This window comes from Anser brachyrhynchus (assembly GCF_964034855.1).
Source record: "Anser brachyrhynchus genome assembly, chromosome: 1".
NCBI lineage: Eukaryota > Metazoa > Chordata > Aves > Anseriformes > Anatidae > Anser > Anser brachyrhynchus.
In genome coordinates this window covers 148416986-148431501 of record NC_137694.1, presented here as the reverse complement: position 1 = coordinate 148431501, position 14516 = coordinate 148416986, and the positions used below count along the sequence as shown (strand labels likewise).

At 41.1% G+C, this 14516-nt stretch overlaps 1 protein-coding gene across 2 annotated transcripts in view; it reads right to left on the bottom strand.

Annotated features, from left to right (window-relative positions):
* Nucleotides 1–1460: 1460 nt before the first annotated feature.
* The window catches only part of TUBGCP3 (tubulin gamma complex component 3), a 54537-nt gene continuing 41481 nt past the window's right edge, over nt 1461–14516 (bottom strand). For both annotated transcript variants that reach the window (XM_080577123.1, XM_080577124.1), the window contains exons 14-22: nt 13481–13670; nt 11527–11662; nt 11041–11109; nt 9691–9826; nt 7077–7165; nt 6809–6940; nt 6225–6365; nt 5442–5558; nt 1461–2611 (exon numbers count right to left, since the gene is read on the bottom strand). In XM_080577123.1, coding sequence (XP_080433249.1) covers nt 2453–2611; nt 5442–5558; nt 6225–6365; nt 6809–6940; nt 7077–7165; nt 9691–9826; nt 11041–11109; nt 11527–11662; nt 13481–13670 — 1169 coding nt within the window. In that variant the 3' untranslated portion in view covers nt 1461–2452. The remainder of the gene's footprint in view (nt 2612–5441; nt 5559–6224; nt 6366–6808; nt 6941–7076; nt 7166–9690; nt 9827–11040; nt 11110–11526; nt 11663–13480; nt 13671–14516) is intronic.

Sequence of the window (14516 nt, the reverse complement as noted above, 5' to 3'; positions counted from 1 at the left end):
GAATAATCCTGTTAATGTAGTTCTTTCCAAGTCCAAAGGAGGACTGGAAGTAGGTGCTGTTCAACTTTTGATCCATTCTCTTGATATGAATCTAGCCATAACAGTAGAGGGCCAAAAGATGATTAGAAGGTTCACATATCTTGTTGTCCATAAGTTGTCCATCTTGTTGTCATTGCTCCGTTTTACTCAACAAGGAGACTACTGACTTCCTCAAGGTGTGGCTATTACTCCATCATTGATGAGTTTCAACTGTAGGATCTGAAACAAACTGTAGATTGAAAGAAATGTTAATGCTGCTGGGTTATGGGGCAAAATACTTGACTCCACCCACAAAGGAGCAGGGAGGACAAAGGCAGGTAGGGGAAGCCCGATCACACCCTGTCCCTGCTGTCCCATGTATTCTGTGCCTTGTGTTCAAAGTGTTCCTTCCCCTCAGTGTGGCTGGCAGAGACGGCAACGCCAGCAGTGCTGATGATGACGACTCTTCACAATCAATGGATTTCTCTGGAATCACCCCAAAATGATTGCGCCCAGCTTGATAGCTACCATAGGGTTTCCTGGGTCCTGCTGGAATAATTTTAGCAGCAAAGAGGACTAAACCTTCCTCTAGAACCTGTCCTCTAGTTTTGACATTTATGCTTCATCTCTGGCCTGTGGATTGTCTAATGACATACGGGGTTATGTAACATGTCCCTCAAGGAAATGGGGAAAAGAGTGTTGATGTAGGTAAATTTTTGAGTGGTTTTTGGTGGAAGACAAGTATTGGTCAAAACACAGTCCCATAAGCTTCTTAGTTCTTTCAGACACTGTAAGAATACTACACTCCCACCACACACACACACCAAACCAGAGTATTCCTACCTGTAAAGCAACTCATGACATGATGCCGAGCTCTGAATCCTCCAGCTTTTCTCCGGCACACTGATTATCACTTGCTTCAGGGTCTGTACTTTCTTACGGCTGAAATGCTGCCTGCAAATACTCCCATGAATCTAGGTGCATTGACAGGTTCTTTAAGGGGCACAGGGTTATACGTTTCGTTTAACAAAAGCCAAGAACCCCAAGGCCTGCATTGTACCATTTTGGGGAGCACTGCTTCCACCAGCACCAAAATTCTGGAAGGCAAACCTGACAGTTCAAGGCTGCAAGTTTTATGCATCATTCCCACAGGAGTTCACCTCCCTCATCACCGTATCCTGCCTTGCCTGAATGGCCTGGCTGTTGCCTCTGCTTCCCAGGCATTTGAACAAAGTAAGGACAAAAAAAGGCCACAGACTTGTTTCACCTGAGGGGAAGGATTCGTTAACAAATTGCACACAACTGTAAGTATAGATAATATTAGTACCAAGAGACTGTAGTGGGTAGGAATCCGCAGGCGAATGCACTCCTGACTGGAAGCTGCTCCTTTCTTGCCCTGTCAAAGAATCATAATCTGTCAATTACAAAAAGCGAAACAAATGTTTGAAAGATAGTTGTGTTTTTATTTTTCTAAGCTTGTACTTGTGAAACATAATAAATGACCTGATAGAATGACAACTTTGCAAAAAGAACAACCCCTCCTCTCCCCAGCATCTGGACAGCAATATATAAATATTTACAATGAAAAAATAGGCAAGGGAAGAGAATGAAGTCAACATTACCCAATTCAGTTTGCTTCTACACATCAGATTTTGAACATCAATTATTTCAATCCCTTCAATCTTAACTGACACTTTCCTTTTATTGTACTGAGGCTTTAACTTCTGTTCTGTGTTAGGTCTTCTGTGCAATAGATTCACTCCTGGCTCTGCTTCTATAGCTTTCTGCTGTACAGGAACCACATAATTTACCTATTAGATTTTTTTATTTCAAATTGTAAACCTTGAAAACAAAGAAAAAATTAAATATAAGTCTATGTCTCCAGATACAAAGTTTCTTACACAGTCAAACACATCACAAAACTGAAAATCAGCATAATGAAATGCTGGATAGCTTCTTAACGAGGACATTAGGTCTGTGTCCTGATCTGTTGGCTTTAACAAAAGCTCTTTTCAAATAGAACAATTACATATAGAAAAAATAACCTTCTTATTTTCTTGTTAAAAAAGGAAATGATGCCTTCTAAAACAAAAGAAGTGATTTCCTCAACACAAATATAAGTTAGTGGAGAGAGCTTACAAAGCCTCAAATAAAATTGGCATTTGTTTAAAAGGATGACCTAAGGATGATTCGAAGAGGTTCAATAAGCCCATTTACTCTGATAATTCTATAAACGTTAGTGTAAAAAAAACAACTACTTTTTTGCTCTCTGCTATATAGTGTCACACGATCACATGACTGAAAACATGTTGTCTGCAGGAATGGTGGACACCTATCACGCACGATTTGGTTTTATTATGTCAACACTGATTGCCTTGTCCAACAAGAGGTTCAACATCCTTCGGATACCGAGGTGCAGTCCTTAGCAGTTGTTTCACATGTGTGAGCTCCGTCTGCCTCTAGTGCCCAAAGACATACGAAGCCTTGGTTCTCTTGCTTTATAATGTTCATTGAAGTCCAGTCTAAAGCTAAGAAATCGAAGGCTTTCATCAGAACTGGTTGTCAGCAAGACCAAGAACTGCTGGACGATTCCCTGAATAAGAAAGAAAAATCACAGAATCACAGAAGTGTAGGGGTTGGAAGGGACCTCAAGAGATCATCGGGTCCAACCCCCCCGCCAAAGCAGGCTCCCTAGAGCAGGTTGCCCAGGTAGGCGTCCAGACGGGCCTTGAATATCTGCAGAGAAGGAGACTCCACAGCCTCCCTGGGCAGCCTGTTCCCGTGCTCCGTCACCCTCACCGTGAAGAAGTTCTTTCTCATATTGGTGCGGAACTTCCTGTGCTCAATTTTGTGGCCATTGCCCCTTGTCCTGTCCCCACAAACCACTGAAAAGAGGTTGGCCAAATCCCTCTGTCTCCCACACCTCAGGTATTTATACACATTGATGAGATCCCCTCTCAGTCTTCTTTTCTCCAGGCTGAACAGACCCAGGTCTCTCAGCCTTTCCTCGTAGGGAAGATGCTCCAGGCCCCGTATCATCTTTGTGGCCCTCCGCTGGGCTCTTCCTAGGAGTTCCCTGCCTTTTTTGTAGCAGAGAGCCCAGAACTGGACACACTACTCCAGGTGAGGCCTGACCAGGGCAGAGTAGAGGGGGAGGATCACCTCCCTTGACCTGCTGGCCACGCTCCTTTTAATGCACGCCAGGATCCCTTTGGCCCTCTTGGCCACCAGGGCACACTGCTGGCTCATGGAAAAAATAAAAGAGACAGCTAAGGAAAAAATAGGAAAAAATAAAAGAAGGAAAAAATAGGAAAAAACAGGAAAAAATAAAAGAGACAGCTAAGATAACATCAGTGGTGTGTTTTGCACAGGCATGCCAGGTGGTGTCCAAGCCTGGCAAGGAGGTAGAGGGATGCCAGGAAATGGCAAGCACAAGAATTTGTACTCAAATTTTAGCAATCAAGTTATGCGGGATTCACTCTTTCTACAAAAAGCCTGTAATTTCATTTTATCTTCAAACTTCTGCCATAGACACTTCATACTTTCAAACAGACCACCCCGCTTGCCCAGCTGGGACTCTCCAGCCTGTCCTAAGGCTTCTGGGCTGCAGCGGAGCACCTCTGTGCCCCTGCCCTCAGGGCAGCCATGCCATTTTTGGGAGACATTCAGGACCCAACCTGTCCAAACAGGCAACCTTATTGTTTTTGTGTTGCAGGTACAATGCGGGCCAGACCAGCATTAAACCACTGCTTGTTTAAAAATACACATCTGATGTATGCTGTGCCTATCAAGTAGCACCCCAGAACAGCAAAGCACCTGCAGAGTAGGGCTAGGCTAGATATTCGAAGCAGCTTTTACTTGGGACTTGCACTCGGGAAGCTGGAGGCACACTTCTAGCCAAGGGGCTGCAGGAGTTCCACAGCACGCAGGAGAGCACACAACTCCGGGGGGACTGGGACAACTCACTTCAAGATCTTATTCCTGATCTCCACTAAATACTAGTGCAAACATGCCTAGAATTAGGCACATCCCATTTACTACCTGATTACTTCCAAAGATGACCAAGGCTGGCCAGGAAGGTCCTGCATGAAAAATCCATGGTAGGGCTGTAGTCCAAGGCTGCTGCAGTCCAAGCTGACAAAAGGTACGTTGCCAACTTGTAGCACTCCCACTGAGCACATAATCTATTCTCAGCCTACATGTCTTAAGGTATTCGGTTCCATTTTTGCTGGGAGGGAGAACTGCAATATTTGGACATAGGAGGCAAATTCTTCCCAGATCTGAAGTCCTCATATCAAAGCTCAGAACCTCTACAGCTGTCAACAAAAGCCATCAGTATTTTTAACCAGGGCGTACTGTTCTGTTTTCCTTCAAAATTCCATGTGAACTAACTCTTCTGACAATGCAGCACTTCGTTCAGGACAGCTCTAGCTTGGCTAAGCTATAGTCAATACAGAAATGAATTTGGTGGAAACCATCAGATAGAAGGGCTGGAAAATGCCGTGCACATGCATGTACAGGTGCTAAGTCATGACTACAACTGCTATTAAGAACCTAGCTTACTCTTACAAGCTAAAAATGAAAATTTGGGTAACAACCCAGCAAAACCACTTCAACATCATTTATTTACCTAGGGAAACAATGCATACTTACACGTTTATTACATTTAAATGTGTGTTTACAGATATTAATTAATAAAGAAGATACACGAAATACTGACGACAAGAAGACCCTACAGCTTTCAGTCAAACTCAGAATCAACATCATAAAAAAAAGGCCTAACTTTAGGTTTGCCAAAGGTGATAAATAATAGTAGCTAATAGTCATACTACACCACATCAAGAATTTCTCATGTGTGAAAGCCAAGAAAAGCATTAGGGGGAAGGTTCTGGGTTTCAGTTGACCTGGGCTCTAACCCTGAAGGGCTGCTGTGGCACACAGTGCTGTGTCCCCTCTTTCACTGCTTTCTGGAATGCTTTCCCCAAAATCTAACAGCTTATTTTCCTGAGGACACTGCCCATCTCAGTGCCCTTATAATCAAATGATGGGCCCTTAATAAGGGCCCTTTCCACAGTCTTTAACAGCAATGAATTGCAAAGATTGTAAGAGGAAATGGAGAATGCAGAAGGGATTTTATTTTTTTCAGATTACACCAAAACACTTATTTCCACTACTGGAAGGAGGAGGGATATCATGGGGACTGCATGCAAGCCTCCTCTTTAACAAGAGAATATACACGATCACAAAGCTTGCTGTCTACTGTGGAACAGTGAATGCAGGCACCTAAGTACAAGAGCAAAGAAATGAAAACCTAGATCCACAAACAGCACACATCAGTACAGAAATTACACCTAGTTTGTATTTGAGATCGATTTCTACCTAACTCATTGTCCATATTAAAAAAAAGAATAGTTAAGTGGCACCTGGTAAAAGTGAGTGAGTATTCGCAGCTGTGAGCACATTTTGGGTATCGAGTCTTGAAATTCTTTCATCCTCTTGTTCTCTTCTTCTTCTTCTGATGCAGTTACACCCCATTTGCCCTACATAAACCAAATGAATAAGAAGTCAAGTGTCGCATGACAGCTAACTGGACCCACCTTCTGCCTGGCTGAGCCATCATGCTCACAAACCAAACACTGCCAAAGAGAGCTAAACGTGGAGCTTCCAATACTGAAACCATCCATGCCCTTGGTGGTTGTACAGCACATGAAAATATTCAAGGTGTGTTACTAACATTCCTCCTTTGGAATGGCAAGGTATAGAAGCTGTTCTCACGTTCTTCACGGAAAGACTGCCATTACTACAGAAAACTGAGACGAGCAAAGCGAGTGAGTCTCCCACCAGCACTGCACATCCCACGGACTGCCAGTATGGAGGCAGGCATGCAGCTACGGCTTTCTTTGCAAGAATGTTCAGAATATTCAAGATTATACCATTTCCTTCACAGTCCTAAACTTCTCGTCTTCCAAAGACCGCTGCAAAAATCTATTTACCTAGAGGTTTTGGGCAAGACAGAAATTGAAAGTGACAGTCAGGGATTCTGTCTGAATACACTAGCTACTGATGACGACTTTTATGTTTGTATCGATACATTTTTCACTTCTGTCATAGCTGTAGATGACATCAAAAAACTCCATATTAGATACAAAAAGAGAAATATATCTGCCTCAATTCGTTTTCATGTTTTAGTAATCTCCTTACTGTACCTCAAGCTCACGCTGTTTCTTCCTCTCTTCAAACTGTAACCTCAGCTGCAACTCCTCCAAAGCAGCTCTGTACATTGCATCTTGGGCATTCTGGAGCTCAATGATCTGATCAAAAACAGCTCGAAGCTGGTTGAGAAGTACCTGTGAGGCAATTCAGCAACAAAACAATGAAAGAGCTCTACAGCAAAAGAGTTTTAAGTTACTACCACTCTTGAGAAATGTAAATGTAAATTAAAATGTAAATTTTAATTTATTTAAATTAATTTTAAATTTAAATGTAAAATAAATGTTTCTACAGCCAGCTGGAGAGACTGTTTTGCAAAGTTCCAAGTCAGTTGTTGCAGGACAATGCAGCTTCTCAGAACCAAAAGAAACTCACCAATATTGCAACAAGTTTTAAGATCAACATCTATCAGTATGTACAAGGAATAAGTACACAGCCTACCATAACAAAGTCTAATATGACAGGGAGAAAACCGACTTTTCCCCTTGCTCCTGTACCAAAAGAGAAGAAGGTACTAACCCTAACCCATACGCCAAGATCACAAAGATTACAATTTAATAATGCAAAGGAGAAGACTTACCCTAGAATCACTATCCAGCAAACACCGAGCTATGATCGTGTCCAGGAAAACTTCATGAGCTGCAATGATATGATCTAAGTCCTGAGCTTGCTGGACCTTGTTCCACAGTTCATCCCACGAACATTCAAGCACCTGGAGCACAATGATTCAGGATTGGGCTGTTTTGATTTGCTAGATGACAAGCTCTTTGAAAGTTAAGACACACAACACATACAGAATATTAAAAGTATTTCATTTTTAAGCAACCAATTGTGTGGGTAGAGTATACCTCAAATGTAATGTAATACTGCATTTGATGAATGAAATGGACCATTTCTGATGCCAGAACGTGACACTGATGCAGCACCCCAGAAAGCTCTGTAAAAAATCCAAAGAGATGGCATGTTAAAGACTGCAAGGACAGGCACAGCCAAACCAGCCTTGTACTTTTTTCTACCAAATTGAATACCTCATAAAACAGCCACTAGTCTTGGATTGTAGCAGCAATACTGGCGGGCAACAGATGAGCAAAGAACGCTGTACAATTAACTCCTAGAAAACATTAGCCAAAGACGACACCAACTGTGTGTTCAGACTGCTGGAAACTTTCAGAGTATCATAAAGCGAAAAAAACCTTTTCAGTCCCAAGGGACCAAAACACAGTAACCAAAACACATGTTCCATGCTGTCTTTTGGTTGAAAATCTAAGGCCACAGATCTGCAGTTGCTTCTGAGGTCTCTCATACCCCTTGCTATTAGCCTTCGTAAGACAGACAGTGTATTTTGTATTACCACACTGAGAACAAAAGAGAGGGTGGTTACAACAAGGGTAGGGAATTTGTGACTCAGGTTGTCCAGGCTCAATTTCCTGATCCACCAGAGACCCACAGATAAGTCACTGCTGGCCTCAGCTGTTAACCTGTAAGACAGAGCACCTCACTCATCCTTCCGGAATCAGGCAGATGTCCAAACAGAGGAATTCATTTCTAAAAAGCTGCCAAAGTAATTTGCCAAGTTACGTGACTGCTACAAAAGAAATTTTACATTTTCATATCTAGGATGTTACAGAACCATCCAATGATCTGAATGACAGCACAACAAGGTACTCCATTCTTTGTTTCTTACGCCTTTGCAGGAAAACTATCCCTAACATATTTTATTGCATCTGCTTTAAATTGGGTCAATTAAAAGAAGTTCAGAACTGGCTACACAACAGAAATTCTTCAGCGTATCCAAGCTGGATACGTCTGTAATTTCTTATTCAAATTCCTGATAGGAAAAGTCCAAGCTTGACACTATGGTCTAGAAGAACTCCTTTAAAACATTAAAATCCCTAGCTGTTAAGGTATTTTGGAAACGGTGAATAAAGCTACCCTAGAAAGTCAATGTTACCTCTTGGTGGCTGAAAAAAAAAACAACACCCTGCAGCTGCTTCTCCTATCACTTATGGTTTTCCATTTACTGTGCTGTGACCAGAAGCACAAGGTACAGTTCTGAAGGAAGAAAGAGAAAATAAAGCAAGTTCTGCTTCTTTTCAAATCAGTGCTGGGGTGGATTCTCCATGTATTGCAGGAAAAAAAAATAAATCTATCCACAGCTTCCAACTTAGACATGCCAGAGAGTGAGAAAGACTCCTGTCCCTCCAGGCAGAAGGCAGGTCTTTGTTAAACACACTCTCCTTTGTCAGAGGCACATACCCTGAAATAGAACGAAAGGCTTTTTATGCCAACAATAGCTATAAGATCTTGACTAGCATTTTAAATGCTTGTGTTAATTAAAAAGTAGACAAAACTGAAGGTGACAAGCAACTGAGATGTCATCTCAGAAAGACTACAGAAGACTGCTCTGTATCAAAGTATACGAAAAGCCTCCCAAAGAGGTCATCTGAGAATTTAGCAAAACTCTAGCAGTAAGAAACAGTTCCTGCCTGAAGACCCTCAAGTGATGAGAATAAAATTTGTTAACTGCACCCTAGTCTCAAGGGGAACAGAAGGAGAGAAAACAATAGACCGCTGGCTTTGAGTCAAACAAGCACTTGTTTGGGACAGGGAAATGACAGTAAAGTAATCCTACCTCACAGAAGCAGAAAGGAAACAAAGTCATCCCATATAGTCTCAGAGATCAGCCTTTCACACTGGAGCATCTTTATAAGAGTTTATTTACCAGTGACTTCCTGAGGCCAAGGTGTCCACTCCCACCCACCCAGTTTCCAATTATAAAAACAAATATATTTTTGTAAACACTACTACACCACAAAGAACTGTAAGCCTCAATAGCTACTTTTTACCAAAAAAATATGTAACTAGGTCAGAAAAGTCAAGATTGAGCCAGTACAGATGCTCAAAAATAATACTGTATTGTCACCTGAGATGGGGGATCAAAAAGTCCTGATCCGTTAAGCATATGCCAGAGTCACTATACACTCAAGAGCTTTTGTGTTTCTGCTCAAACACCTATTTGTCTTATCTTAGCCTCTTCTATTCCTAGCTAAATAAAAGTAAAACGAACAAGTGAAGGTAAAACTGGTAAATTTGGAAGCGTGTTATCTGTGAAACTCAGTACTTCCAACACAAGGAAAAGGGAGGCACAGGGTACAGATGGAAAGTCATCAAGGAAGATGGAGACAAGGGGATGAAAGAGTAACAATCTTTCCAGAGACGTGGGATGTTTCATTTGCCCATCACTACAAAAACTCATAACCCAGGATTAAGTAAAACAAACAGGAAACCTCCATATCCAATAATGCTATTTCATCATCATCATCATCTGTCATTAACAAGTCAATAACAGCAACAAAATATAAAATTCATCTGTAATAACAGACTTTTCTTTAAATAGTTTTAAAATAACCTACAGCAATCTAAATCCAGTTTACAACTATGTCATCCACTTAGGCCTCTTACCTGGTATACTTTTCAAAAGCTTTGCGTTGCACATGTGTCCTTTCCATATATCAGTAAGAATATACTCCATTCGCTTCGCTCTCCAAAGGAAATTAAATACTCTCAGATAGTGGCTCATGCACTCACGTGTAAACACCTATAAAATGAACAAAAGATGACCATCAGTTTAACAGAGACACCATGTGTTTTGATGGACAAAGAAGATTTTCGCAGTCTTGTCTATTCTGACCCACGCAGTTTATTGGTAAATACTGGCGGAACAAATCCTTGGGAAGTTCAGAGCTCTTAGGAAGACCCTCCTTCAAGAGCTGAACTGAGTTATCTAACGTTCAAGTAGGCACAGAGCACTGCTCTGGTCCAGAGTGCCCTTCAACTGTACCTGCTTACAGCACTGCCATTTTATTTTTTCCATTTTAACACTAAAAGGATTCCCACATTGTCGGTATTTTCACATTACATTCCTAAGAAGACTGAAGAAAAATGAAGTAGAAATGCATTACAGTGTATTTGCTTCTCTATAAATTACTCTTCCACACAGGCATCTTTTCTATACTGAAATAAAAGTAAGTTGCAGTTTAAAAAAAAAAAAATCCTCAGTACTGCTCTGATGCTTTTGTCAGTTCCATTTCCTTGTAGGCTGAGAAAGTACCAATGTATTTACTGTTCTACCAGCATGCCAACTTAAAAAGGCATGAAGAAAATTAGAAGTCCACATACCAGGAGGCAATCACTTCTAGTAGGTTTTGAGCACTTCCAATCCCATATGGGAGGAAATGCGATAAAGACAAAACATTTCACTCTTTTCAAACTACACGTATACATGAAAATTCCTTTTGCTGGTCAGACTCACATTTTGATGTTAAAATGTCTTTACAGAAGCTAAATACGTTCTGATCAACTGTGTTATTGATTCTATGAATGTATTTGTTTTCTCAGTTGTTCCTATGAACAATACCTATAAAATTTTATTTAGGTAATACAAATAGGTTCTCTCCAAATACATTTTCCAATTACCTGCAAATTATCTTGAAGCAGCTGCTACAGCCTAGTGATAATGGAAGAAGAGGAGCACTCCATTTATTAAGTACTTGCTAAAATCTCTGCTGGAACAAATTCATTACTGATTTTCAGTAATTAATGTTTTAAATGTAGCTTTTCAGCACTCAATTTTAGTTTATAAGAACTGAGATTCTGGCTTACTGTTTATATAGTGAGTGCATCCTCAATGCCAAAAAAGGGGTCTGTCTATCTATCTTACACTAGAATAAAAAGGATATTTCAACAACAAAATATTTAGCAATCCAGTTCAGTATCTCAGACATGTACACAACCAGCAGTACACAACATTACCGTTGCTATTGGTCCATCAACATGATAGTCTAAGCTGAAGACATCCCATCCAGTGTCCCCAGGAGATACCTGTATTAAAAAGATACACTACTTTTAGTGAATAACCAGAGCATGCTAGTGCTCACGAGGTGCTTATTCTTCTGTTCCCCACAGACCATGAAAAAGCAAACATCCACATTAATATGGGATACAGGAGTTTGCTGCCAAAAGCAGCAGATTAAGCCAAAATAAACCTTGACACAAGGGTGGGATACATCTCACCTAACTGTTGATGTTTGTAAGATAGGAAGAAAAGACTTATTAAGTGAGGTTTACATAATTCAGAGTAAACTTCTATGGAAAAAGAGGAGATGAAATAGTATTTACTACATGCACATATCAAAATTTTGTTTCACATAAGTGTCTGTGTACAACACGCACGCACATACACACTATGTAATTTTACTCAGTAATGTTTCAGGTGAGAGTCACCACGATGCAACTGACCTCCAGAAGTCGAACATCCAATCGTTTGAGAATCTCAGGATTATCGAACTGTGCATTAGTTGCCCTCACTGCTGTTTCAAGAATTCCAGTCAGGTTATGCTGGTATAAGGTTGTAGCTGGTCGTGCAAGCTCAGGCCTGGAAGTTATGAAACAAAAAGTCATAGAAGCATGGAATATTCTGAGTTGGAAGGGACTCACAAGGATCAAGTCCAAATCCTGGGTCTGCACAGGACCACCCAAAAATTCAGACCATGTGTCTGAGAGCATTGTCCAAATACTTCTTGAACTTTCTCAGGCTTGGTGTCGTGACCACTGCCCTGGGAAGCCTGTCCCAGTACCCAACCACCCTTTGGGTGCAGAACCTTTCCCTAACCCCAGCCTGACCCTCCCCTGTCCCAGCTCCATGCCGTTCCCTCGGGTCCTGTCGCTGTCCCCAGAGAGCAGAGCTCAGCGCCTGCCCCTCCGCTCCCCTCGTGAGGGAGCTGCAGGCCGCCATGAGGCCTCGCCTCAGCCTGCTCTGCTCTGGGCTGAACAAACCATATTAACCTCATCTGCTCCTCATATATCTTGCCCTCTAGACCCTTCACCATCTTTGTAGCCCTCCTCTGGAGGCTCTCTAATAGTTTTATGACCTTTTTATACTGTGGTGCCCCGAACTGCACACGCTACTTGAGATGAGGCCACATCGGTGCAGAGTAGAGCAGGAAAAAAAAATGCACTTCCCTCAACTGCCTAGCAGTGCCATGCTGGCACATTACTGAGATACTCTGCAACAGCAATTTGGTACTGACTGCAGCACACAGTGGAACACTTTCCTGAAAATTTCAAAACCTCTCATATTACTGTTTGAGTCTTAACCACAAAGCAAATCAATGATCAAAACATCTCTGTCTATTTGTGTGAACCTGAACATCAGCATGAGGAGTAAATTAATCCTGATTTAATGCCACTCATTTCATGTTACCAGGGTTGCTAGCATTGCTATTCTGACATTTGAGATGCATTTGTATCTAAAATGAGGCAGATTAACTCATTAGCACATCAAACTGATTTTATTTCACAATTTTGGGATACTTAACCGATAGCTGTCTCATGGGGTTAGAACTGCTGACAAGAAATACAAACCCACCACCTCCACGCAACTTAAACTTTCCAAGGAGCTGCAACATGCAAGCAGCAAGTGCCTTGCAATCCTCTCCCACACCAGTACCAGAAATCCCCTCACTACTTCTACCTCAAACGCAATACTGATTCCACATACCAACCTTGTTCTTCACCCTGTTTTTCACTTTAAAAAGCCTGGTCATGTACAAACAAGTTAATGGAAGCTTTATTACAAAGCCTGCCTTCTAGACTGGGAAAACTTTGTAGAGGACCTTTCTGGTAGACTAAGTTTCATCAGAAGCACCAGCATGTAGAAGCAGCCAGCTGGCAAATACACGCAATGTACTGAAACTGATACTTGTAGGTACACTTGAGTGCTTAAAACAGAGGCTGCTGATGCATCAATTAAATTTTAAAAATGCACTGAGAGGTTCTGACACAATGTTTTAGACCAAACACATCCAAAATATAGAAGCATAACATTCAGAACAATACTAACCGTGGCATCGAGAGTACCAGAAACTGAACTTTTCTGCTTAAATTTGCTGACAGGAGGAAGCAAAGTGCAAACATCCTTGGGGCTGTCACAAACTCAGTGTAAAGCTATGTTAGTACAGCTTTTCAAGACACTGCAAAATGGTACTGTATGTACTTCCTACCATAAAGAACAAAATTTCAGTCTCAGGGCCAAAGAAACACAACCCAGAATAGAAATTAAAAGATGTTCAAGTAAACGATTGAGTAGTAAGATACTTAAGGTGTCCTCTCCTGAGCAAAACAGTTTCTATGCGGATCATGCGTATTTGGGAGCATCAGAAATTTAACATAATTACCCTTCTTATTCTCTTACTTGAGCAAGTCCATTAAGTGCCTGATAAAGTCTCCTTGACCAAGTAGTAAGTAGCGTCTCATGGCCTGCATGTGTTCCAGTAAATTGTACTTCTTATTAAGGACATCCAGCAAGTATTTGCTGGTCTCAAAATAAGCTGCATCAATTTTCTCTTGAAACGCATTTTCCAGATCTGTGAACAAATCAGCAGCTAGAAAAAAAAATCAGAATTAAATTAGTATTTTTTCAAAAAAAATGAGGCAAACAAGCTTCAAAATTAGTACATACCAGCAGAGAAATTGCTGTTTATTCTCATCCACTCTATTATACATTAAGCATAACCAAAGTGAAAGCAAGTCTAAAGCAGTCTATAGTTCAACAACACTGTTTTTAATCTGTGCACAGCCTGTACCTTCCAATATGAACTCATGTTATTTCATCACTTCTACATGGAAAGTGAATTTTCTTTTAGTTTGCTAAAATACTGCAGATTACAGAATCAAATTATTTGAAAGACATCAAAAAGCGCAGAGTTAGATAAAAGTTTTGGTGGAGGCAGATGTGAATTAGAAGTCACTTTTAAGGGCAGGAGAAAAACGTCTTCAAAGAATCAGTCAAAACATTCAACAGAAAAGAGTTCCTAATGCTTGCATTGTCTGGGGGACTGCAACCTGGTGTTTTCTTCTCCACATAATAATGCATAGCAATTTGGAGGCAAATGTACATAGGACAGAGGACATAGCTGTTTAGCAGGGAGTGTATTTAATTCTTTTCTACAACTACAAGCTTGTTAAGAAAGGGATTGCAATAAGGCTGTTATGAGAAAGCAAGAAGAAAAGTACGGCTTCTTCAGGCAAGATGGAGCAAAACTCCAAATACCGGACTGCCAAGTGGCATACCTTCCGCAGCATTAAAGGATATACTCCCACTTTCAACAGTTTTTAATTCTACAACAATTGCACTAAAATGTAGAAACTAGAGGTCCAGGAATCAACTGAGTGTAAGACAGTGGGTTGCCTGCTCAAGGATTAGTTTCAACCCACACTGCAGACATTAA